This window comes from Thalassophryne amazonica, chromosome 14 (genome assembly GCF_902500255.1).
Source record: "Thalassophryne amazonica chromosome 14, fThaAma1.1, whole genome shotgun sequence".
NCBI classification, from domain to species: domain Eukaryota; kingdom Metazoa; phylum Chordata; class Actinopteri; order Batrachoidiformes; family Batrachoididae; genus Thalassophryne; species Thalassophryne amazonica.
The window spans coordinates 89,505,799-89,532,059 of NC_047116.1; the positions used below are offsets into that span (position 1 = coordinate 89,505,799).

General features: G+C 41.1%; 1 protein-coding gene across 1 annotated transcript; it reads right to left on the reverse strand.

Annotated features, from left to right (window-relative positions):
* Positions 1 to 3,255: 3,255 nt before the first annotated feature.
* Positions 3,256 to 25,250, reverse strand: pla1a (phospholipase A1 member A; the record flags this gene model as incomplete). The annotated part of the gene is made up of 10 exons (XM_034186084.1): positions 3,256 to 3,697; positions 8,580 to 8,735; positions 9,669 to 9,774; positions 12,101 to 12,193; positions 14,776 to 14,940; positions 16,811 to 16,903; positions 17,766 to 17,867; positions 19,164 to 19,272; positions 22,927 to 23,104; positions 25,027 to 25,250. Coding segments are annotated over 10 exons (1,317 nt in total), but the record flags the coding sequence as incomplete, so codon positions are not given.
* Between the last annotated feature and the right edge of the window lie 1,011 nt (positions 25,251 to 26,261).

The following is a 26,261-nucleotide window of genomic DNA, read 5'->3' on the forward strand; positions in this document are numbered from 1 at the left end:
AGCAAAACGTCCTCACGTCAAGCAACCCAGTCCAGTCGAAGATTCAAGCTTCTCTACTATCCTGCTGAAAGAGCGCTCTGGAGCAGGTTTTCATCCAGGATGTCTCTGTACATTGCTGCTACATTCATCTTTCCCTCAATCCTGACTAGTCTCCCAGTTCCTGCTGCTGAAAAACATCCCCACAGCATAATGCTGCCACTACCATGCGTCACTGTAGGGATGATGCCTGGTTTCCTCCAAACATGACACCGGGCATTCATGCCAAAGAGTTCAAGCTTTGTCTCATCAGACCAGAGAATTTTGTTTTCATGGAACGAGAGTCCTTCAGGTGGCTTCTGGCAAACTCCAGGTGGGCTGCCATCTACCTTTTACTAAGGAGTGGCTTTCGTCTGGCCACTCTACCATACAGGCCTGATTGGTGGATTGCTGAAGAAAGGGTTGTCCTTCTGGAAGGTTCTCCTCTCTCCACAGAGGAATGCTGGAGCTCTGACAGAGTGACCATCAGGTTATTGTTCACCTCCCTGACTAAGGTCCTTCTCCCCCGATCACTGAGTTTAGACGGGCGGCCAGCTCTAGAATGAGTCTGGGTGGATCTGAACTTCTTCCATTTATGGATGATGGAGGCCACTGTGTTCATTGGGATGTTCAATGCAGCAGAAATGTTTCTGTAGTCTTCCCCAGATTTGTGCCTCGAGACAATCCTGTCTCTGAGGTCTCCAGACAATTCCTTTGACTTCATGCTTGGTTTGTGCTCTGACATGCACTGTCAACTGTGGGACCTTATATGTAGACATGTGTGTGTCTTTCCAAATCATGTCCAATCAACTGAATTTACCCCAGTTGGACTCCAGTTAAGCTGTCGAAACATCTCAAGGATGATCAGTGGAAACAGGATGCACCTGAACTCAATTTTGAGCTTGTTGGCACTTATGTGCATTTATTTATTTTTTATTTTTTTATTTTTAATAAATTAGCAAAAATCTAAAAAAAACAAAAAAAAAACACTTTCTCCCCCACATTTGTGCCGTTTGATATTTTGAAGCAGTCACCCTTCAAGTTTAGATTTTCTAGCACTGGTCAATTTTAGCCAATCAACATAAAAAAGAAAAAAAAAATCATAAAATGCACAAAAAATGGGCGTTACATTGTAAATTTGTTTTAAACATACAGTAAACCTTGTTTTAACTTTAAATGACAGCTGCCACACGAGGCCGCTGTTTAAGGTTTTTTTTTTCCAGCTAAACCTGTTGCAGTTAAAAAAAAGTTTTCCAGACATCTTGCGTTGTAGTTTACTGACCCTGAGCAAACGCTCTGATCATTTATATTTCAAAGTACAATACTGTAGGCTGCTGTGTATTTCAAATGCATTAGGAAACGAATACATTTAAAATGTGTGACAATGGTTTTTATTTAGTTTTCAGATGTAGCCTGTGCTCCACAAAATGACAATTTCTGATTTTGGTGGTTAGAATTTTTTCATTCCAGTTTTTTTTTTTTAATAAATGTTAAGGTAGGATTTTTCTTTCCCATCACTAATTTACGTTTGTTGAGCTCTGGTCACTCTCGGGACCAGTCTTCTGGCGTAGTGCATGGGAGCTGGCTAGCAGGCAAGATGCCGACATGTGCAAGGCTGTTGGTGGGACAGATCTTCTGAATGTTTCTTGTCTGGGTGGTTAGGATTCTGCAGCTGTAGGGGCTTGGAAGCACTGGGGACCTTCATGTAACTGAGAAATCACTTCACTGACTGCTGCAACATATTCGTTCTTATATGTGAGGTTCAGGCGAAGCGAAGTGAGTCCTTCCTGTGTGGTTTTCTTCTGAAAGATGGTGGCCGGACACTGAAACATATGCTAACTGCAGCAGATGGTTATCATACTCCATCGAGCATTTTAAATGAGTGCCAGACTGATTTGACAATGGTTCATTTTCAAGTTGCCCTGGCATCTTCTGAGACTTCTGTTTAGGGAGCATCTCGCTCACCTTTGGCATCATTAGAAACAGCTCAGCTGTCAGATTTCCAGGGAGTGACATGGCCACTGGAGGCGAATTCCTCACCGTATCGGTAAGTAATTTTGTAATTAACCCACAAGAAATGAGTGCTGCAGTGGTGTGAATGTCGATGTAAAGCCCTGGACACACGGCACTAATGAAGGACACCGAAGACTGAACGAAACAAGAAATCTAGACTTACGCTGACTTTGAGACATCGTTTAACCGTGGTCCAGCTTTGTTCGTGTAGCTGGCGATTCGTCATAATTTTCAAACTGTTGAAAAATGTGAACGAATTCCGATGACAACTTCAATTCATCCGTATTCCGTTTTACTGTGTCTTGATGGTTTCTCATTGTTTGCGTATTTCCCGTACCATCAGCGTTCTGTTTGACTGTCGTCCAACTTCATCTAACCTCCCAAATCCAATGTCTTGCACAAATGTTGACGATATCTGAACGGATCAAAAACCAAAGATCGGACGAGCTGAATGTGACTCGTCCATGTGTGGGACGAAAAGCAAAGTTGTCATACAGAAACAATAGCGGCAAACCGCATCTCTCTAACCGTAAGGAGTTGTGACGTCATCACGCATGCGCTGCCCTAGGGGCAACTTGAAAATCATCCATTAGGATGCTGAGTGCATGTGGGGTGGAAACACACGGATCATTGCTATTTCTCAGTGCTCCTAACAGTCAATTTAGGGTCATTAATTCACCAAACCACAAGTCTTTGGAAATCGGAGGAGAACATGCAATCTCCACACAGAAAGAACCAGGTGGGAAGTGATCCATGACTGATGACAGTGTAACAGTGCAAACCACTAAGCTGTCCCCAAAACATATTCAGTAATTTGGAAACATTGAGGTTTCCATCCTGACTTTTTGAAAAGAAAACTGACCGTAAAAGTGATTTGTATTAAAATATTCCTTATATGAACTTTGCCAAATGACTTATGGTGTCTGAAAATGGAGGGATTATGTATAAATCACTTAATGCAATATATTTCTGTTGCACCACCTTGAAAGAAAGAAAGTCTACATCACAAGCACATCTTATTTATTTCATTTAAACTCCATTGTGTTGGTTTACAGAGGCAAAAGAAACTCTCCAAATACATATGAGCCTGACTGTACATAAACGACTGCAGTACAATAGATAAACACTGAGTTCTGGATACCTGACTTTTGCAGGTGTGATGGATGGATGAGTGTGGGTGGGTGTGGCCGAGGCGTGGCTCAGTGTGGGAATGTCTTGAGCCTGGGCAACGTTCTTCTCTGACCTGGGCTTATCCAACAGGTGACAGACACATTTACAAGTTACACTGCACATGCTGAGAGCTACACCTCAGGTTACGAGACTAATATGCAAAAGCAAGATTTTTTTATTTTTTATTTAAAGTCCTCCACGAATTTCATATCAGAGCAATACAGAAACTACAGCAAAGGTAACCTCAGTGTAACTCGACTAACTGCTCTCTTCTAGATATTATCTCATCCTCATAAAATAGTTTTATTTTATCCATCAACAGCAAATGATAGAATTTTGCCTCCACTCTTTAGTTTCTGGGAGCGTCAATGTATGTGTGTTCAGTGGTTTCTGGATGATGCTCTGTCCTCAGAAGGTGTGACACACTTGCACTAAGTCGTGAGACCATGGAGTTCCTCGTCTGATGACGACGTTGTGCACACAGAGTGGCTGCTCTCGCCTGCAACAGAAACAGTTCATTTAATTGTCAGCCATTTTTCGTTAAAGCAGCGCTAAAATAAACCACATTGTGGAAAGAGTCCGGCCGTCACCACACTGATGTTCCAACTTTGGATCGCCAGTCTTGTGTCTACATAAAGGACATCTGATTTAGATAAAAGCAAGAGCTATTCCTAAAGCAGACAGCCTCCATGATAAACTGATGTACATCTAATGTCTGTGTTGTGTTATTACCCCGTGTGCCGGCAAAGTGGCAACTGTGTTTTAAATAACACTTGAGTGGATCCTTGTCATTTGACTGGTGGCTTGTATGTCACGTCATGGATTATTTTGCTGTTGTGTTTCATTGAACATGCAATAGTTTTTAGCGTGCAATTTTGGTGCTATATGAAATGTGCTATTGCACGCCCTGAGGACCGCGCATGTGTGAAAATGCTAACTGATGCTGCACATCAAAATGTAAGTCGGTCCCTTTTCTGTTTATACAGTAAATTAATAATATATCAAAAGAGGATCTATTTTAGCTGTTATATAAAACAAATGTTTTCATTCTTTAAATGAAATGGTTCATGAGGTAAAAGCTGGAATCTACCATTCAACTCAGTTTCGACACTGAATGGAGCGTTCCATCTTTCACCTGAAATATTCGTACCACTGAACTCAAACATTATTTATATAATTGATCCAGTGTTTGTGTCTGTCTGAATAAAAACTGGGTAGATTTTCACCAAACCTGGTGGAAATATATTACTCAAGATGATTAACTTTTGGAGTTGATGAGACAAGTGTCACATTCAACAAAAACATGGTGCAAAAATCTCATCTCCGCAACCAATAGGGCTAGGGGGACGACTTAACATTTATATTGATCAGCAAAATATTTGTGATTGGTACAAGTGGTGTTATGATGAGGCCACAAGGAAGTCATAAAAGTACTGGTTGTTCCAAAAAACCAGACAAAAAAGCCCAACATTGTTTACAATATCTTGTTATCTTTGAGGCTGCCATGTTCCCTGCTTATAAATAAGTCCAGTTTAGGAGTGAGAATAGTAAACATAGGATGTTTGTTACCTTTCAGCCAAAAGTTGGGAGATTCCAGGAAACAAATCACTGCCAGTTTTTACACTCAAAAATATAAACGCAACACTTTTGGTTTTGCTCCCATTTTGTATGAGATGAACTCAAAGATCTAAAACTTTTTCCACATACACAATATCACCATTTCCCTCAAATATTGTTCACAAACCAGTCTAAATCTGTGATAGTGAGCACTTCTCCTTTACTGAGATAATCCATCCCACCTCACAGGTGTGCCATATCAAGATGCTGATTAGTGCACAGGTGTGCCTTAGACTGCCCACAATAAAAGGCCACTCTGAAAGGTGCAGTTTTATCACACAGCACAATGCCACAAGATTTGAGGGAACGTGCAATTGGCATGCTGACAGCAGGAATGTCAACCAGAGCTGTTGCTTGTGTATTGAATGTTCATTTCTCTACCATAAGCCGTCTCCAAAGGCGTTTCAGAGAATTTGGCAGTACATCCAACCAGCCTCACAACCGCAGACCACGTGTAACCACACCAGCCCAGGACCTCCACATCCAGCATGTTCACCTCCAAGATCATCTGAGACCAGCCACTCGGACAGCTGCTGAAACAATCGGTTTGCATAACCAAAGAATTTCTGCACAAACTGTCAGAAACCGTCTCAGGGAAGCTCATCTGCATGCTCATCGTCCTCATCGGGGTCTTGACCTGACTCCAGTTTGTCGTAACAGACTTGAGTGGGCAAATGCTCACATTTGCTGGCGTTTGGCACGTTGGAGAGGTTCTCTTCACGGATGAATCCTGATTCGCACTGTCCAGGGCAGATAGCAGACGGCGTGTGCTGTGTCGTGTGGGTGAGCGGTTTTCTGATGTCAGTGTTGTGGATCGAGTGGCCCATGGTGGCGGGGGGGTTATGGTATGGGCAGGCGTCTGTTATGGACGAAGAACAGAGGTGCATTGCACAGAGATACCGTGACCAGATCCTGAGGCCCATTGTTGTGCCATACATCCAAGAACATCACCTCATGTTGCAGCAGGATAATGCACGGCCCCATGTTTCAAGGATCTGTACACAATTCTTGGAAGCTGAAAATGTCCCAGTTCTTGCATGGCCGGCATACTCACCGGACATGTCACCCATTGAGCATGTTTGGGATGCTCTGGACCGGCGTATACGACAGCGTGTACCAGTTCCTGCCAATATCCAGCAACTTCGCACAGCCATTGAAGAGGAGTGGACCAACATTCCACAGGCCACAATTGACAACCTGATCAACTCTATGCAAAGGAGATGTGTTGCACTGCATGAGGTAAATGGTGGTCACACCAGATACTGACTAGTATCCCCCCCCCCAATAAAACTGCACCTTTCAGAGTGGCCTTTTATTGTGGGCAGTCTAAGGCACACCTGTGCACTAATCATGGTGTCTAATCAGCATCTTGGTATGGCACATCTGTGAGGTGGGATGGATTATCTCAGTAAAGGAGAAGTGATCACTATCACAGATTTAGACTGGTTTGTGAATAATATTTGAGGGAAATGGTGATATTGTGTATGTGGAAAAAGTTTTAGATCTTTGAGTTCATCTCATACAAAATGGGAGCAAAACCAAAAGTGTTGCATTTATATTTTTGTTGAGTAATAAAAAACAGTTTGCACACTCAAATGCTTGCATGTACAGTTGTATGCAAATGTTTGCCCCCCCTCAATTTTCCTGCTTTTCTTTTATAAATCATTGGTTGTGTGGATCAGAAATTTCAGTTAAATATATCATAGCAGACAAACACACTGATATTTGTGAAGTGAAATGAAGTTTCTGGTATTTACAGAACGTGTGCAATAATTATTTAAACAAAATTAGGCATTTATTGATTTGAATACATTTAGCACTAATTACTGGAACAAAATTGGTTTGGTAAGCTCACTGACCCTTGACCTCCTTACACAGGTGAATCCAATCATGAGAAAGGGTATTTAAGGTGGCCATTTGCAAATGTTTCCCCTCTTTGCATCTCTGAGTGGCAACATGGGAGCCTCTAAACAACTCTCAAATGACCTGAAAACAGACTGTTCAACATCATGGTTTAGGGGAAGGATACAAAAAGCTATCTCAGAGATTTCAGCTTTCAGTTTCCACTGAGGAATATAGTGAGGAAATGGAAGACTACAGACACAGTACTAGTTAAGTCCCAAAGTGCCAGGCCAAGAAAAATAAGCTGAAGCGAAGGATGGTGAGAACAGTCATAGTCAACCTCACAGGCCTGCTCCAAAGACCTACAACATGATCTTGCTGCAGATAGTGTCTCTGTGCATCGTTCATCTATACAGCACACTTTGCACAAAGAGATGCTGCATAATGATGTAGTGTAGTCTGCGTACAGACCACAAATAGTCACTTGAGGTATGCTCAAGCACATTTGGACAAGCCACCTTCATTTTGGAATAAGGTGCTGTGGACTGATGAAACTAAAATTGAGCTATTTAGACATAAGGGGTGGTATGCATGGCTGAAAAAGAACATTCCAAGAAAAACACTTGCTTCCTACAGTAAAATTTGGAGGTGGTTCCATCATGCTGTGGGGCCAGTGCAGGTACTGGGAATCTTGTTAAAGTTGAGGGTCACGTGGATTCTAGTCAATATCAGCAGATTCTTGAGAACAATGTTCAAGAATGAGTGACGATGTTGAAGTTGTGCTGGATCTTTCAACAAGACGACCCTAAACACTGCTCAAAATCTAAGGCATTCATGCAGAGGAACAAGTACAACATTCTTGAATGGCCATCTCAGTCCCCAGACCTGAATATTATTGAAAGTCTGTGGTGTGATTTTAATCAGGCTGTCCATGCTTGGAAACCAACAAACCTGAGATGTTTTGTAATGAAGAATGGGCCAAAATACCTTCAACCAGAATCCAGACTCTCGTTGGAAGCTATAGGAAGCATTTAGAAGCTGTTATTTCTGCAAAAGGAGGATCTACTAAATATTGATGTATTTTTTTCTGTTGGGGTGCCCAAACATATGCCTAACTGTGTTTGAAGAATTATTGCACACTTTCTGTAAATCCTATAAACTTCATTTCACTGTTTGTCTGCTAGATTATATATTTAACTGAAATTGCTGATCCAAACAACCAATGATTTACTACAAAGGAAAATCATGGAACTCGTCAGGGGTGCCCAAACTTTTACATACAACTGTACTATGAACAGGAACTACTGAACATGCATATGGGCCATGGGCTAGCAAGGTCCCACATGCACCCCCACTCCCTCCTCACAACCCTGTAAATTTGGCATCATTAGAAATCTTAGGATGTCTAGATTACAAAAATAATGCGCAACAGTAAAAATACTGGGCCTCACTATGACATGACAACATTGGATTACTACACTATCATTAACGGCGCTATTACGGAACATAAAACTGTTAAAGAATGCCTGCAGGTAGCAGAAGAGGCCACGCATGAAGGAGGTTGAGAGCATGTCATTCCCACCTTCGACATGGGGGTTTGTATGAAGGCAAACCCTGTGATCTGAACAAGAAAGCTGTGCACAATTCAAAATGTAGTGGATTCTATATAAAAACAGCTTTCCTTTGGTGTCTTATAGGACCCATTTGCTTAATATGATGATTTGGTAACTGTTTACATTGTGCAGACTGGGGTATTCAATAAAAGGACGGGAGTGCACGTGGGACCATGCTGGCCCATGGCCTAATATATCTCAGTGTGCAGAGCGCACCATGTTTGCTTTAGCCCCCTGATGCCTTTTATTGATTAAGAATATATTCTGGCAGGAGGAGGAGCTTGCGGGTCGAGGGAGGGGTATACATACCTCAGGGCGGGGATCTCAGATAGACAGACAGACTTGACGTGGATGTCTCGCTGCTTGTACAGCCAGGCTCCTGTGTTCTTCAGCTGGATGGCGTGTATGTGACACAGAGCCGCAGGGTGGGTCAGCACTGCCTTGTATACTGTTGTATCTGTCTGACTACACACACACACACACTTCACCTCTGACCCTGATTATTGACCAACATCCAAACATAGTTACATAGAGATTGGGAATCACAAGGGCGTACGCCTCCATCTCATTGCCAGAAGAAATAAAAATGAACACGTAAACAAAATACGAGCAAATATTGTGTAAACTGTTCTATTAAATTATTAAAACTTTTTGAATGCAGGTTTGTGTGCAGTTGTGAATGCATTTGTTTGCCTAACCCATCTCCAAGCATTTTCAGTCACATGCCATTTTCATGGCTCACATTTTGTGAAAGCCATATTTTGTTCTGTTTTTGGTGATCATTTTATATGATATTGTTTTGCATGTATACATGCCTGTTTGTGCTCAACATTACAGGAGAAGTGGGAAACCACTTTTGTGGATCGTTTTCTATGCATGACAAAGTCTGCATAACTTGTATGAAGGATAATTTTTCTTATAAAACAGAAGAAACAGACCTTTTGCAAATTGAACAATAAGGACTGTCTCATTGCAGATTTGTGTCCCAGATTTACCTACTATTTTATATCCACTTACGAATGGAACAGATTGTTGAATACACCTGGCTACCTATGATTTACTACAAAATTGTTTTTGCACATGGAAAACATTGCTTCCGTTCCCCCCCCTCCACACACCACAACAACTTCAAAACTGTCTTCTGCTGAAGAGCATGACATGCATTTCATTAGTTTCTTGTTGCAGAACTGGATCAGATGGAGGCTTCAGATCAGAACGCATTTGGTACCAATTATTACATGATTGTCCACTTTGACCTACTTTTACACAAGACTGTCAATTGTCACCAATAAAATCCAATTTTTCACTTTTATATCAATGCTACTTATATTGAATCTGTTGTCAAAAATCTGCAATGGAACACTACCCTAAGTTTAAGAGATGTGTTTATGTACGCACAGATTAAGTGTCTGCTGTGTTCCCACTTTATCTACGGTCAGTGTCACTTCCAGTTCTGCACTTTTATCCAAAGCAGAAACCTGCAGCACCAGCAGGATGTGATGAACTGAGAAGATAAAATACAGAAACAGAAGGAAATAATTAGTAGGTACTCATACACTCAGGTCCACAAGTGGTGCATAGAAGGATTTTCTGTCGCTTTCTCTCTCACACACGGGTGCCGAAAAGGGGAGGATAAGGAGAAAGATTCTAGGGGCCCAGAGAGGCCCCTAATACATTCATATACTGACAAAATAATATGGCACAGTAATAACCTTACAATCACATATTTTACTTACAATGTACTGGTAACACTAATTGTTTTGGGAACATTTCTCAATGCGCCCCCCACCCTATTTATGTAAAAAGGTTCAGTCCACCTGCTCCATCAGACAGCTGCAGAGCCTAACTTGTCACAGACTGCAAGTGGAGGAAGAGTCAGAAAAAAAAAGCTCAGACTGGAGAAAGAAGTGACAGTATGTCACCCAGATCTTTTATAGGCAAGTTGGGTCTGTTAGTGGTTCATGTGATGAAGAGTTCTGAAACATTGGGCATGTTGTCTGTTCATAACTGTCCATCCTTTATAAGCCAGCTCACCTTTCTCCCCGAATTAGCTCATATTTCTGAAGAAATCTATTTATACAACCTGGAGGGTGCTCATCCAGTCTACATGTGTTTTGTGTACTTGGAGAAGGCATATGATCGGGTACCCCAGGAGATACTGTGGGAGTATGGAGTGAGGGGTTCCCTTCTCAGGGCCAATCTCTGTACTCGCAAAGCGAGAGCTGTATTCAGGTGCTCGGCAGTAAGTCGGACTCATTTCCGGTGGAGGATGGCCTCTGCCAGGGCTGCGCCTTGTCACCAATCCTGTTTGTGATATTCATGGACAGGATATTGAAGTGTAGTAGGGGGGAGGGTTTCCAGTTTGGTGGGCTCAGGGTCTCAACACTGCTTTTTGCAGATGATGTGGTCCTGTTGGCTTCATCGGCCGGTGACCTCCAACACTCAATGGATTGGTTCGCAGCCGAGTGTGAAGCGGCTGGGATAAGGATAAGCACCTCTAAATCTGAGGTCATGGTTCTCAGCAGGAAACCGATGGATTGCCTACTACAGGTAGGGAATACAGCCTTGCTCCAAGTGAAGGAGTTGAAGTACCTTGTTCATGAGTGAGGGGACGATGGAGCGTGTGATTGGCCGGTGAATCGGCGCAGCAGGGGCGGTATTGCATTCGCTCTACCGTACTGTTGTGATGAAAAGGGAGCTGACCCAAAAGGCGAAGCTCTCGATCTACTGGTCAATCTTCGTTCCTACTCTCACCTATGGTCATGAGGGTTGGGTCATGACCGAAAGAACTAGATCATGGGTACAAGTGGCCGAAATAGGCATCCTCAGGAGGGTGGCTGGTGTCTCCCTTAGAGATAGGATGAGAAGTTCGGTCATCCGTGGCGAGCTCGGAGTAGTGTTGCTGCTCCTTGTTGAAAGGAGCCGGCTGAGGTGGTTCGGGCATCTGGTAAGGATGCATCCTGGGTGCCTCCCTAGGGAGGTGTTCCAGGCATCTCCACACTGGGAACACCTCGGGACCCCCCAGTCAGAGGTGGTCAATGTGGCATGGGAAAGGGAAGACTGGGGTCCCCTGCTGGAGCTGTTGCCCCCATGACCCAAACCCAGAAAAGCGGTTGAAGTGTTTATGCAGGCAAACATTTAGCAAGCTGCTAAACATTTGCCCACCTTTAAAACAGACACCTTGCCTATAAAATATCTGGGTGACATACTGTTGCTTCTTTCCCCTTGCCTATAAAATATCTGGGTGACATACTGTTGCTTCTTTCTCCAGTCTGAGCTTTTTTCTTTTTGCTCTGACTTCTGAGGCATCTTGCTGCCTCCTCTTCCACTTGCTGTCTGTGAAAAGTTCAGCTCTGCAGCTTTCTGATGGAGCAGGTGGACTGAACCACTCACTCACATCTTCAAGCACTTAGTTCAATCAAGGGTCACGGGGGGCTGGAGCCGATCCCAGCAGTCAGAACACAAGGCGGGGGTACATCCTGGACAGGATGCCAGTCTGTCACAGAGGTGGACTGAACTTTACATAAATACGGGGGGGGCGCGTGTTGAGAAATGTTTCCAAAACAAATAGTAGTGTTACCAATACACTAAATAAAGTGTGATTGTAAGGTTATTACTGTGCCATATTATTTTGCCAGATTTATAATTGGATTAGGGGCATCTCTGGGCCCCTGTCAATCATGGATCCCATGGAATCCTTATTCTCCACTTTTTGGCACCCCTGAGGAGGGGCAAAGTTAAAAGTTTGTGCATATTCCCATGTAAGACAGTTGTGACTCATACTAGAATGATATTCAAAGGAAAGAAAACAGAAAGGGCCACTCACTCACCACAGAAAGGTGCTGATGAAGTTGTGATGAGGAAAACCTTTTGCTCCTTTGGAATTGGAGACATGGCTGGTATCCCACAGTTTTCTGATAAACCTGTGAACACACCGTGACAGTGAGCAAGGGTCAGAGCTCAGACCTACAACATACGTAAATTTCATTGAACACTGTCAAACTGTTACATGGGTCAATGTATTTGGGGTTCAGACTCATTGCCTAATGCTTTATCTTCTCTATGGCACCATGACTGAACACAAACATGATAACTGGAATGTAATTTTACCACCATTGGGTGAAAAGACCTTAAGCAAATATTAATCCTATACTTGTATCTGTCCTTAATTAGATTTCAAGAAGTGCTCACAATGTAGCCATCCATGTTCAAAATCCTTCTGTTATCTGCTTTACTCAATAGTATCTGGGGATGACCACTGGCCCATTGGAGCTCAGAGGCTGTGTAGGACTGACAGGCATTCATGGTGACATCCAGAAATATTACCTACCCAACTGTTATGATTGGGGATAGGAAAGGACAAAGGAACCCCTATATGCAGGACAGCCCAGACACACAATGGGCCCCTAACACCAACAGCTTTTGCACTCATGTAGCTCCATATTACCACATCTGACCTCTGTACTTCACTAGCTGGGTTTCCATTACAGATGTTTTAGTGATATTTTCTGAATGTCTATTAAAAATACTTACAAAATGACAGCTTTTCCATTGAGTGATTGAACGCAACTGCTGGATTTTGTCATCTTGCAATAGCTGCCATTTTATCAAGGCTTTCGCAAGAATTGTAATTCCAATAGTCACAGCAAGAGACAGGCAAATCCTGCTACATATGGACATTTTTGTAAAAAAACAATATTGCTGTAACATCTTATATCAACCAGATGTAACATGTCATGTAATTTTTTTATGTACATCATGTGACTTGTAATAGTGGAAAAAATCTTGTTGCAGTTTGTCTTGCCTGAAAAAAACAAAACAAAACACTTCATGTTAGAATAAAGGTTTTTTTTGCGATTGAGTTTTTTAAAAATACACATTTCCATTGTCAAATTGTGCAATTTTGATGGTGATGGAAACCCGCCTACTGTCACAACTATTCACTGTGGTTGTCCTGGCTAAGTTTGTGCTGAACATTCTGGACTAATTTAAGATGAACAAATCTGACCAAAGAATGTGCTCACAATATTTATCCAGTATTACAGAATGAAACCTTTACAATACAATGTGTTTGAAAGTGTTATGGAGCATGTATCAAAAGGAACAAGTGACATTTATATTCACAGTCTGAACATGGACCAAATCAGAATCTTTGGTGTTTAACAATATCTTCATTATGTCACGATACTGATTACTCTGAAACATTCAGTCCAAATCCCAAAGAAACACTTTTCATCACCAGTTGTGAAGTTTGACAAATATGACAAATCTGCACATCTTGAACATCCAAGAATTTCTGTCACTTGCATTGCCAAAAAAAAAAAAAAAAAGAAAAAAATCAAAGGAAATAAAAAGGCACACATTCAAATTTTGCCAAAAAAATTTGAGATGTCTGAGCAAGGGAAAAAGCACTGCTTTAGTTTGTTCACATGGTACTACAACAACAGTTATAATGTATAATATGTACATGTTTTCATTAATATTTGTTATGTTTGATTAACAGTACAGCAGTTGAGGCAGCTTTAAGTAGTAACAGGTGCAGAAATATACAGTAATGGTAGTACTGTTAGCAGTATTGTTGCAGCAATAGGAAAATAGCAACACTTCTTTGCAGGCACAATGTGTGTGTGGGGTGCCTTCAACATACGCCTTAGCATTAAACTAACTTAAAGCAAAAGTTACAAACTAGCTAACATTAGCATTCATCCATAGACACCTAACACAATGTAATACAGACTCTTAAAGTAAGAATGTAAACCCTATCCAACAAGCTACATAGTGACTTAAATTAACTTATTGGGGTATATTTTGCTTGCGCCACACACACACCGGACCACAAGTTGCGTCCCAATTCAGAGGCTGCGTTCTTCTAAGGCTGCATTTGTTGGCTCCATACGTCCAAAATGGTGAGACTAGGCTGTCTCAAGAGTGTGACCAATGAAGGTAGCTTTCTTCCCCCCAAAATTGAAGAATCGAGCAGGTGTACCCTTCATGCCCCAAACAGTCCCATAACTCTGAACAATTTGTTTGATGGCAAGGGTTGATAAAGAATCAAAAATGTGTACAACTGTGAATAAATAATGCTTTTTTGCCAAGTGACAGGGGGATAGGGGCAGGAAAAGCTAATGACATAGTAAAATGCTCTGTGGGCTAGTCCATCTCATATCAGATGGTCGCGTCAAGATTCCACTGCCTCTGAAGGCCAAATCTTCGAGCAAAGCTGAACTGGGACACAGCCACAGACTTAAATAAGCCATTGCAATGGTGGGAATGAAGCAGGCAGATGAGACGCCCAACTAACATTAAGATATGGTTTGGTCCACTTTAGGGGTGTCTGAAATCGTGTTACAAGCTTCATCCAAGAATGAATATGGAAAATATACTACAACAGTTATAATTACAGTTAGGAAGGAAGCATATATTCATGTTCTGAACTTCTTTTTGGGGGTGGTGGTGGGGTCCAAGTCCTAATTAGCATCTCCTGTAATTGAAACCATGATCTCACCTATGGTTGGACATGTCCCTTTGAAGATATCACAGTCCACGCATTGTCCCCTCAGGAAGTCCTCAAAGCTCCCACACGGAATCCCTGTTAACTGGCAAGAGCCACCCAGTGCACTCATGTACACGTACAGCGCCCTCATGTGGTCACATATCACATAGTCGTACACTGGAAAATAAGAGTATATAGTTTTAAATTTCATTATTACGTATACAATGTGCTTTATACTATACATAGAGTTACAAATAGGAAACTTAGAGGGTGGAGTCACGCCTCACATGCGCCTACAAGGAACATGTGCTGCCATTACCGCAGAGGGCAAAAAGTGATGCCTGAATTGACTGTTTACCACACAGTTCAATGCTACAAGCGATATGGTGTGATTGTGGAGTTGTGTTTTCAGACAGACTACTTGGACGGATTAGATTGCACTCTACATTCACTCTTTAATCCCACGTCAACTCCAGAGTGTGCTTCTAGTATTATTTTGTGCCAAGCTGGAAATTTCAAGGCATTAGAATCTTGGGACAACATCACCGTGCTGAGTTTAGCAATAATTGAGTCATGAGTGTGTTTCCATATCAGCGTTATGCCCGGGTGTTACAATCTCGAAGCCCCGCTAGAGTTCAATTTCTATGTAAGAAATTGAACTCTTTATTCTAACTTAATTACTGTAATTAAAGAGCAAACCAAAAACAGGTAGGTATGGCATTTACGGTCCATGTAAAATTAAACAAAGGGCTTATTGTATATTATTTACATATAAAGAAAATAAAATGTAGGGCAACTGAACATTTACAGATCAAATTTGTCTATAAAATAAACTAGTTTTGCAGCATTATTGGATTCAATCAATGATAAAGACATAATTTTTATCTAATTTCTCCAATGAGTAATATCAGGTTTTGTCTTGGAAAAAAAAGCCATTTATGTATGTAGTTGAGTAAATCTTGTTCACTCAACACGCACACTGTTATGTGCCGATGCGGGTTGAGGAGCGGACCTGCGTCTGACTGAACCCAGCGCTAAATAACCAGAAAGCGGTTCCAAAAACAAAACATTTATTTCCCTTTCTGTGCAATAATTGTGTACAACATAATATATGGTTTGTCTGACGGAGTGAAGGACAGCGCGCTCTCCAGCGCCCAAAGGGATCGAAGCCTGGCGCTTCTGGACTCAAATTCACCGCCAAACACCCCCCAGGTGGACACGACAAACTGACTCTGAAGGATAGAAGAGGTGAGGTAAGTCAACAGTTACAACTAATATCCTTCAAAGGCACACACTATCAGCAACACATTCAGGTCTGAATTTAAGCTTTATGTAAATGAGCAGCTTCTCACAACAGGTGGAGGATCATCAGTCCGCACGCCACGGCCGTGAGAAGCAAGCTGCACAATTCTCAATGTTCAAATATACTGCGTAACAAAATACCAAATTACTATTAACACTTATTCAGACAATCACCTGTGATGTGTGCTGACAGCATGTGTCCCTCACCCATCCTTCACAGGCACGATGTGTCAAACCCAGGCGCGGTCCTCAGCGTCTCACAAACGAACGTCACAAGGTCGAGTTCCCGGCAATTCTGCCTGAATCACTCATGGCTTAAATGCAGAACGCCATCTCGTTATCTGCTTCAGCTGAAAGTCTTTAAGTCTGCACGTAAAGATCCTCCACAGGTGCAGCTAATAATGTTGATGAGGGTGAAGGATTCTTCTGCCAGCACCTTCTCCACAGACAAAAACCAGTTTGCATACCACCTAGAGAGCAAAGAAAAGAAAACAAAAACATCCAGCCAAACCCCCCCAACACACTGTATTGCACATACGTGTACTTTGTCCTTTTTGCCCTCTGATAATGGCGGCCGTTAGATTTCCTATACGCAACTCTGTTATGTTAATTTCAAACAGTTGCATTGAATTCACGTGTTAAATAATGTTTGTTAGAACACGACAGCCACACTTAAAAGTAACAGATCATGTGGCATTGCTCGCTGCAGGCAAATCTTTACTGTTTTGAAGAAGCCTGAACTTACTTGATGTAAATTTTGAGCGGGAACATCCAACCTGATCCTTCCCTCCATTTAGAAAGAAGTCCACATGACCCACAGGGATGGAGATACCAAAATCTAAAGCAGGACAAAACAAACCTAATCAGCGTCTGTCTCTCTATATACAGCAAGTCAAACAAGTATTGAACATGCTACATGACTATTGGCTTTCCTCACTCTTCTCCTTGCACAGTCACTCAGTTTTTGAGAACTGTCTACTCCATGCAGATTTACCATCGAGTGCCATAGTGTTTGTATTTCTTTATAATTGATGTAAAGAAAGTCCAAGACGTAGTCAGTGACTTGGAAATGTTCATGTATCCATCCCCTGACCTGTCTGAAGAAAACTGGCAATAAAACTGATGCTATTCCAAGTAAGATGGATTGTTTTTTATGTATCACTTATTATGACTTCGTTGTGACTCATGAAATAATTTCTTTCAGTTGGTCATAAATATTTTAATGATCAATATGAAGGTTTTATCAAATCTGTGACCACATTGGTAATGGAGATATTTCAGTAAACATGTTTTTGGGGGTGGGGTTATGTTTGGCTTGACATTGACCAAACTGTTCCAAAAGTTAATTGTCTGGATTCACTAAGAGAAGTCATATTCCCACCAAGATGAGTGAAAGTGTGCCCTGCCATTTATTTTATACAAGCATGCATGCACACACACTCGCGCACGCACAGGGCTGATTACAATACCCTACTATGTGGTGACATGCAGAGTGAATTGTGCAGAATGTCAATTAAAGCATATTGAAGTAAAAAAAAAAAACCCCACAAATGCTTGTGTTTTTCCACACTATAGTCTGACAAACATGAACTCTAATATTTAACAAAAAATTAATGTTACAGAAATGGAATAAATTGGAAATGAATCACTTTTGATTTTTGTTTTTATTGCGCATGTGTGTGAGAGAGATAATGTCTCACAGTCGGCGTCTGTGTGAATAGCATCTACAAACAGGGCATCAGAGGGATCCAGTCGATCAAAGGTGTCGGCTCCTTTAAACATGGGCCCAGCGGGGTCAAGGGCTGCAAGACAAGAATGGAAATTACAGTTTACAAGGATGATTGCAGACATCTGCAAAGTGACAGTGTGGTCATCTGAACTCAGGCCTGTAATAATGGAAGGCAGAGTGCAGTGCCTCCTAATGTCACTGGAGAGAGACGTTTGCATGTGGATGTTGGTTCGACTGCTCCCCTGAGGTGCTTGGCCAAACTTCTTGTGTGCATGTAGGGCGACCACAAAAGTGCCCTAAAAGGGATTTTTCAAGCCAGTTCACATAAAGAAATCCTGGGTATGTGGGTCTTGCGTCATAGCCCCTCCCAGTTGCCAGTGAAGGGAGCCAACACAGGTGTGATGTCATCAAATCTCCTGTTTCAAGGCCAAACTCTGCAGTGGAGGGACATCTTGTACCCTGGTGCAGTTAAACTCCATCATACACCAAAACCTCAGTCAGCTCAGCAGGACTCACAAGCATGAATCATATTGTATGAAAGATTTCCAGATTTGTTCAAGGTTTTGTCAAAAATCCCAAACTGCAGCTGTGGAGCCTCAGAATCTCATTCAAGCGGGACCAGAAGTGTTTCTACTCAGATAATAGATCGGCTTTAACAAGTGAACATTGTGTACTCCGTTTTGTCTGTCGTGCCCTGTTCCCAGCACGGCATCTCCACCAGGCCTCACAGGGCCCTCCTTTTACAAGCCCCATTGTTCTTCCAAGGTCATGCTGATTATTAATGTGTGGGAGATGTTTGAGCTGTGGAGACCTCCACTATCAGGTCTTCTGCCTTTATCTGTAGGTGTAACAGTAGCTCTCATTTTCCACTCAGGCAGGAGAGCAGTTACATTTTCCTTTGTGAGGAGAAAAGCTGCTGTTTAGGTCACACACACACGTGTCGTTTATAGATTTTCCCACCAATGAGGCTACATGTCTGTTTCTAACTGGACATAATTACAAACCGTGTGCTCATTAATTTGAGAAATTAAAGCCTGCATGTATGCAGTTCCTCTGTTCTACCAGTAGATGTTGTGCATACATTTACACACATTTCTAAAGTAGAAGTCAGTAAATGTTCAGACGCATGACTTAAGCACAAATCTGCTACTCTGAATGGCTGATAAATGAGGCCCCAGATGACTTTGCAGGCTTCATCTTTTTGAATGCCATTTCTAATTACCTCTGCCAGTGAAGTTGGAAGTGATTAAATTTTTCAAGGTCATAGGTCAAAGGTCAAAGTCTGGAAAAATATCCCTATATTCAACACTGGATGAATTTTCAAAAGACAAGCTGATGTGTCCATCACATGAATGCAGTCTGGACTCACCTGTAATTCTTCCAATCTTTCCCCTAAAAAGAGTTCCCACAAAACCAGCAACGTGAGCTCCAAGACTGACCCCGATGAAGTGGAAGGACTTGAGCTCGCAGCCATGTTTCTGTTGGCGCAGACAAAAGTAAAGCTTTTTTATTTTCACCTGATATTCCTTTGATTGGTTTGTGCAAAGCGTATTGAGATGTTCTCAATCTTGTTTGTTTCACCATTAGAGGACAGACAAAAAAAAAAAAACACGAGGTTGCATGAAAACTTTTGTCTTCCCGGAATGAGATCTTTGTCTCGGAAAAGTGAAAGTGCTGAATCAGCTGGAAGTTAAATGAAGCCACAGTCATTGACTGGTTGCCATGGCAACAACTGACTTGTGAGGATGTAGTCCTGGTACATTTGGGAGTAGGATCAAAATCTGAAAAGCTAATCAAAAGTCTCATGATTAATTAAAAAAAATTTCAGTTATCTTAAAAACCTCATTTTCAACTATCCGAAATAAAATCAATTACAGTTTTGTGTAAATTCCAGGAGATTCCTAAAAATATTCTGTTTTAAAGGTAAATATGATATCCAATATTTATGGTGTAAATATGAGATAAAATACATTAAGGATTTTAAGGAAGATGTGACTCACATCGAAACGTTAGTCCCGTGTACATTTTTGCTTTCAGCACCTTATTAAATTGTCTGGCACTTATTTGTGTTGCACCAGCTATTTTTCTCTTTTATAAAATACATTAAATTAAATGCATGCCTCACATCTTTGCACAATATTATATTCAGTTTTAATTTATTTTCATTTATATAGCACCAAAATCACAACAAAGTTGCCTCAAGGTGCTTCACACAAATAAGCTCTAACCTTACCAACCCCCAGAGCAAGCACACAGGCGATAAGGAAAAACTCCCTCTGATGATTTTAGGAAGAAACCTCAAGTAGAACACACTCAAAGGAGTGACCCTCTGCTTGGACCATGCTACAGACAGTTGACAATACAAATATACAGGAACTTTTGGGAGTCCATGCCAGTGCACAGGATGGGAGCTGTGCAGAAGACACCACTTGAACTCTAGGTGGAGCAGAAAACAGAATCAGGCAAAAACAAACAGTATAATTTGTCAGCATTAAGCAACAAGAAAAACAGAAGACATTTTAAGGTGATCGTCGGCCACTAGCCCTAAGCGTCACTAAAAGACTCAGACTTTAGATAAAGTTGAGGCCGTGGCACGCTCCGTTTACGAATAAAATTAATTTAAAAGAGTAAAACGCATAGTAACATACTATGCCAGTATGCTAGCCATATGAAAAGGAAAATAAGTGCGTCTTAAGTCTGGATTTGAAAGTCTCTACAGAATCTGACTGTTTTATTGATGCAGGGAGATCATTCCACAGAACAGGGCACAATGAGAAAGCTCTGTGACCTGCAGACTTCTTTTTCACCCTAGGGACACAAAGTAGTCCTGCAACCTGAGAACATAAAGCCTGGGCTGGTACGTAGGATTTAAGCAGGTCAGCTAAGTAGGGAGGTGCCAGCCCATGAACAATTTTATAGGTTAGTAGCAGAACCTTAAAATCTGATCTCAGGGACAGGAAGCCAGTGAAGAGATCAATCAATCAATCAACTTTTTTCTTATATAGCGCCAAATCACAACAAACAGTTGCCCCAAGGCGCTCCATATTGCAAGGCAAGGCCATACAATAACCATGAAAAACCCCAACGGTCAAAACGACCCCCTATGAGCAAGCACTTGGCCACAGTGGGAAGGAAAAACTCCCTTTTAACAGGAAGAAACCTCCAGCAGAACCAGGCTCAGGGAGGGGCAGTCTTCTACTGAGACTGGTTGGGGCTGAGGGAAGATGCCAAAATGGTGTAATGTGGTCAAACTTTCTGCTTCCTGTCAAAAGTCTGGCAGCAGCATTTTGAACCTATCATGCTGTGAGGGTGCCTGGCACCCAATGAGGGTGGACCCTCAATGCAGACTCCCAGATCAGGTGTTAGTGTAAAAGAAGTCGTTGCCTTTATTCTAGGCTTTGGTTCAGTGCACAGATTATTAATCAGTGGAGCAAAGGTACAAACAGGGCTAGGCACAGTCAGTCAAACAGGGTTCAGTGGCATGAGCAAACGCAGACATCAGGGATGAAACAAAAGACGTGGTCAAAAATACAAAGTAGGATCTAAAACATAGCAAGGCAAATCAGGACTGTAAAGAAAGCTGGTAAGTGCACAGAGACTTAGTGGTTAACAAAACCCGACACTAAAGCACAACAGATAAATAAGAACAAATTAAACAAGTGATAAACAATAAAAACACAAGGTAGCTGAACAAAACAAGAACAGCACTGGACAATAGCTAAAGTATGAAAAGTAACAAAAACAAAGTGACAAAGCAAAATAGAACAGAATAAACATGATAATTAATAAAACAGCTGGGGCAGATGGTGGGTAGAAGGAGGACAAAAAAACAGAATCAAAACCCTGATCCCGGTCAAATCCTAACAGAACCAACTGGAGACCCCTAATGCTGGACTGCGGTAAACCAGAAAGTAGAACATTACAGTAGTCCAATCTAGAAGAAACAAATGCATGAATCGGTCTCAGGTTGGGACGAATCTTATCTATATTTCACAGGCAGAAGAAAGCAGTCCTTGTAATATCTCTAATGTGGAGGTCAAAGGACAATGTAGGATCAAAAATTACCCCAAGGTTCCTCACTTTGTCAGTGTGATGTATGAAAAACGAGCCTAGGCTAAGCATTAGCTGGTCAAATTGATGCTGATGTCTCACTGGACCAAGAACCATCATTTCAGTCTTATCAGTTTAAAAGTAGGAAGTTGCAAGACATCCAGCTTTTCACTGATGCAAAGCAATCTTCTAAAAATTTTATGTGAATGAGATTACCAGCAGTTATTGGCATGTTTAATTGAGTATCATCAGCATAGCAATGAAAGATAATCTCAATATGCACCCAAGGGTGCTATATAAAGGGACATAGCAGGGAGCCTAAGACGGACCCCTGTGGAACCCCAAATTTCATGTCACTAAGGTTAGAGTTAGTGTTGCTGTACAAAACCCAGTGAGAACGACTGGTCAGGTATGATGTCAACCATGCAAGGGCACTCAGTAATCCCAAAATGATTCTCCAGCCTATCGAGTAGAATATGATGATCCACGGTATCAAATGAAGCTCTGAGATCTAACAGCACCAGAACCATAGTGGTGTCTGAATCCATTGCAAGCAGAAGATCATTCATCACTTTAGTGAGAGCCGTTTGTGGAATTATATTTTCTATAATCAGACTGCAGTGGCTCAGAAAGATTAATCTCAGTGAGGTGGTCCACGAGCTGCTGTGAAACCACTTTCCAGAATTTTACAGCAAAATGATAGATTTGATATCGGCCTATAGTTTTTCAATATACTAGGGTCAAGATTAGATTTCTTAAGTAATGGTTTAATCACTGCAGATTTGAAACATTATATAGTTCAAAGACTATTAGCTCCCTCTTATAAATCATCATTCTATGAACCGTTGATATTTTTTAAAATGTCATTAAGGTATTAAATACCTATATAATATAAAGCTTTAAAATATTATGGTCAGTATTTTTAAGTGCCACCTGTAATTATGTTTAGGCCATTAAAAACTGTATTTGTACAAAACTAAGATTATGATTTCAATTAATTATTAAGCTGGCATCAACAGCATTTAAGCAAAGCTGAAATCAAAGCAATCAAACAGATCTAGAACATTTTCAGCATCTCTCACCTGGAGCTCATTAATGATGACAGAGATTTGTACAGCCACCTCTTTGTAATTTTCCACAGCTAGGTTGTAGGCGAAGGATGCACCATAGACCCAGTCCACCACCAGCACATTAGCATCCTGCACCCTGAGGAGGGCCTGAGCCAGATCCTTCACCCAGGATGGCTTAGTGCCTAGGGTCCTGCAAAGGAGCAGTAGAAAATAGCAGGATCAATAAATTACTGACAAATTTTACACAGAAGAAAACATAAAATTGTTAGTGCAAACAACACTGTTGAAACCTTTAAAAGAGAAGCTCAAGGCCCATCTGTACTGGCTTACTTTTAATTACCTCAACCAACGACGGAGGAGGTGATGTTTTCAATCCTGTTTGTCTGCCTGTTGGTGAACTGCCTGGAGCCCACAATTTTTCATATATCATTATGAAATTTTTTTTTATCTGAAGATTCATATTCTGATAGACAAGAACTGATCCAATTTACAAAATAAAGGTCAAATTCAAGAAAAATCTTGAAAAATTGTAGAAATCCCTATCTTTAACATTGAATGAATTTTCAAAAATTTATAATTGTCAAAAAAGATCAAATTTCTTTCATATTTGAATGTGTTATATTGATTTGATTTAACCTTTATTTAACTAGGTAGGTTAAGAAAAAAAAAATTCTTATTTACAATAATGACCTGGTGGATAGGGAAGGATATATAGGATAGTATCCTTTATTAACTGACAAAGCTGATAAAGTGTAAAGCTCTGATGTAGATTGTGGATTTTGTGTCCATTTAAATTTAACATTGAAAACCCCATTTAATGTATATTTTACATTATCTTCATCAAACATATCCCAATCACTCATTCGAAAGTGCACTCACTATTGCCTGACAAAGTTTGATCCAGATCTGATCCGGATTATGGATTTTGTGGACATTTGAATTTAATACTAAAAAGCCCATTTGGTGTACATTTTGCATTATATCTTAGTCAAAAGTGCCACAATCACTCATTTCTCAGTTATGGATGTACCTACACCACCAAAATTGGATGGAGGTTCCAACTTTATGCCTGTTTGTCTTCCAGTTATCAGTCGGAAACCAAGCACCGAAAACCAATGACAAATTGTGCATAAGAGATAACCAATGCTCTGTGCAAATTACCTGAAAAAGAATTCACAGACTGAAAAGCTTGACACCCCCCCCCCCCCCCGCCCCAAAAAAGAGCCTGACAACACCACAAAAATAATTGAGTCAAGCGCATGATCTAAAGACATACTCCTGACATTTCATCACATCTAATAGGACTTTGAAAAATTTTTCCAAGGTAAAATTTTGTGGAATTGGAAACTGGTGTTGGTGGAGGTTTGCACTCTGAAAAAATTGTGACAACAAAGTGACAACTGAATAGATTTTATGTTCTACAGTTTTGATTAACAAATATTGAATACATTAACTAAACTTAAAGTACGTTAGTCAAAGCAACAGCTGAAAATGTGTTGGATTTAGTAACAGCACACCAAATGAGATATTGCCAAAATATTTAGTAAATCCTAGTCAATTTCACAAGGAAAGCTGATTCATATTTACTAAGTATCTGAGCAAAAATAATTTAGATTTACTAAATATCTGTGGGAAACCGATTCCTATTTTCTGATAGTCTCTGTGAAATTGACTTATTAACTAACTAGGTGAAATTGATTTACATTTGCTACTGCCTCCTTCAGGTAGTATAGTGTACTATATATAATATTAGTGTGGTATAAGCAGTTGGCCACCCCTCTGAGTCTGGTATGCTTAAGGTTGTTTCTTCAAAAAGACCTGAAGGAGTTTTTCCTTCCACTGTTGCCTATGTACTTGCTCAGGGGTTGGTAAGGTTAGACCTTACCCCGTGAAGCAGTTTGGTGCATTTGGTTCATTGTGATTTGGTGCACTATAAATTCATGGAATTTAACTGAATTGTGACGTCACAATTAATGGCAACAAAACAGAAGATTATCATGTCTGAATACAAAGTGGCCATTTTCTCCTTCAGATGAATTGTGTATCTCAAGCAAACCAAAACTGTTCTTATTTTGTAGGTGTGCTTCCTGAAGGTCTAGGTTGGGCTCTCACCTGTACCCGTGGACAATGACCTTTGTTGGATGAGACACATTGAAGTAGGACTGTTGTGCTGTGGACAGTGAATTCTGGTTGAACCTTTGTGCACAGTCCATGTTGCTCCTTGTTAGTAGCAGGTACTGGACCTGCAGCTTGTTTGTACGTTGCCGGTACTCCTGCCATGTAATGTTCCTGATGTCAGCACACTCAGATTCATCGACACCTGCAGGATTAGGAGGTCACATCTCTGATACAGTCAAACCTTGGTGGGTACGTGCACATAACCAGTGTTGCCACAATTACTTTGAAAAGTTAGTTACTTTTTACACTCACATTTTACAGTTATTTTATAGTTACTTCATTAGCAGCTGTGGACAACTTGTCGGTAGCTGCTGAATATAACTAATAAAGTAACTAGTAATCTAACTCGGTTATTTTTAAACTTGAGTACTCAGCAAAGTAATAGTTACTTTGCTGATTAGTTAGAGTAATCACCAATCTTAAGAGTAGCCAAATTAGATTACTAGTTACAAGTTGTCGGCAGCTGCTAAGAAAGTAACTGTATAAAGTTACTAATCTAACTTGTAACTTGGTTATTTTTTTTAGATCGAGTACTTTGATTACTCAGTCTTAAGAGTAACCAAGTTTGATTAATAGTGACCTTATTTACATTACTTAAGAGTTACAGGTTGTTGGCAGCTGCTAATGAAGTAACTATATACGAGGTCTGTTAGAAAAATATCCAACTTATTTTTTCTTCAAAAACCATATGGATTTGAATCACGTGTGATTGCATCAGCCAAGCTTGAACCTTCGTACGCATGCGTCAGTTTTTTTTTTTTTTTTTTTTTTTTTTTTTAAAGGAGTGCTCCAGCCGGTTTAAAGACCGCCCACAGCTGCTGAGAGCGTGCCGCGCTCCGATCGACAGGCTCAAACCCCGCTGAAACCAGATCATTTCCAACGTGAAGGCTTTGTTGAGCCGGGACGTCATCTGAGTTACACAAAAATGGCAGGAGATGTGGACATCAGCACTTTTTCGGCACATTCCACTGTTACAGGAGTTTTTTTTTTTCATGGAAAGAAAAGTGGAGGATTGTGCCACTGTGCCGCTCACGGCGCAGCACAAAACCACATCCGTGTTGGTCTCACAGGATGGCTTTCGGTGGGTTTTCAGTTGTGTGACTAACCGAGAAGTTGTGGATGAGCCTGGACATGCCACAACATGTCCTGTGAGGCTTCATCACGGCATT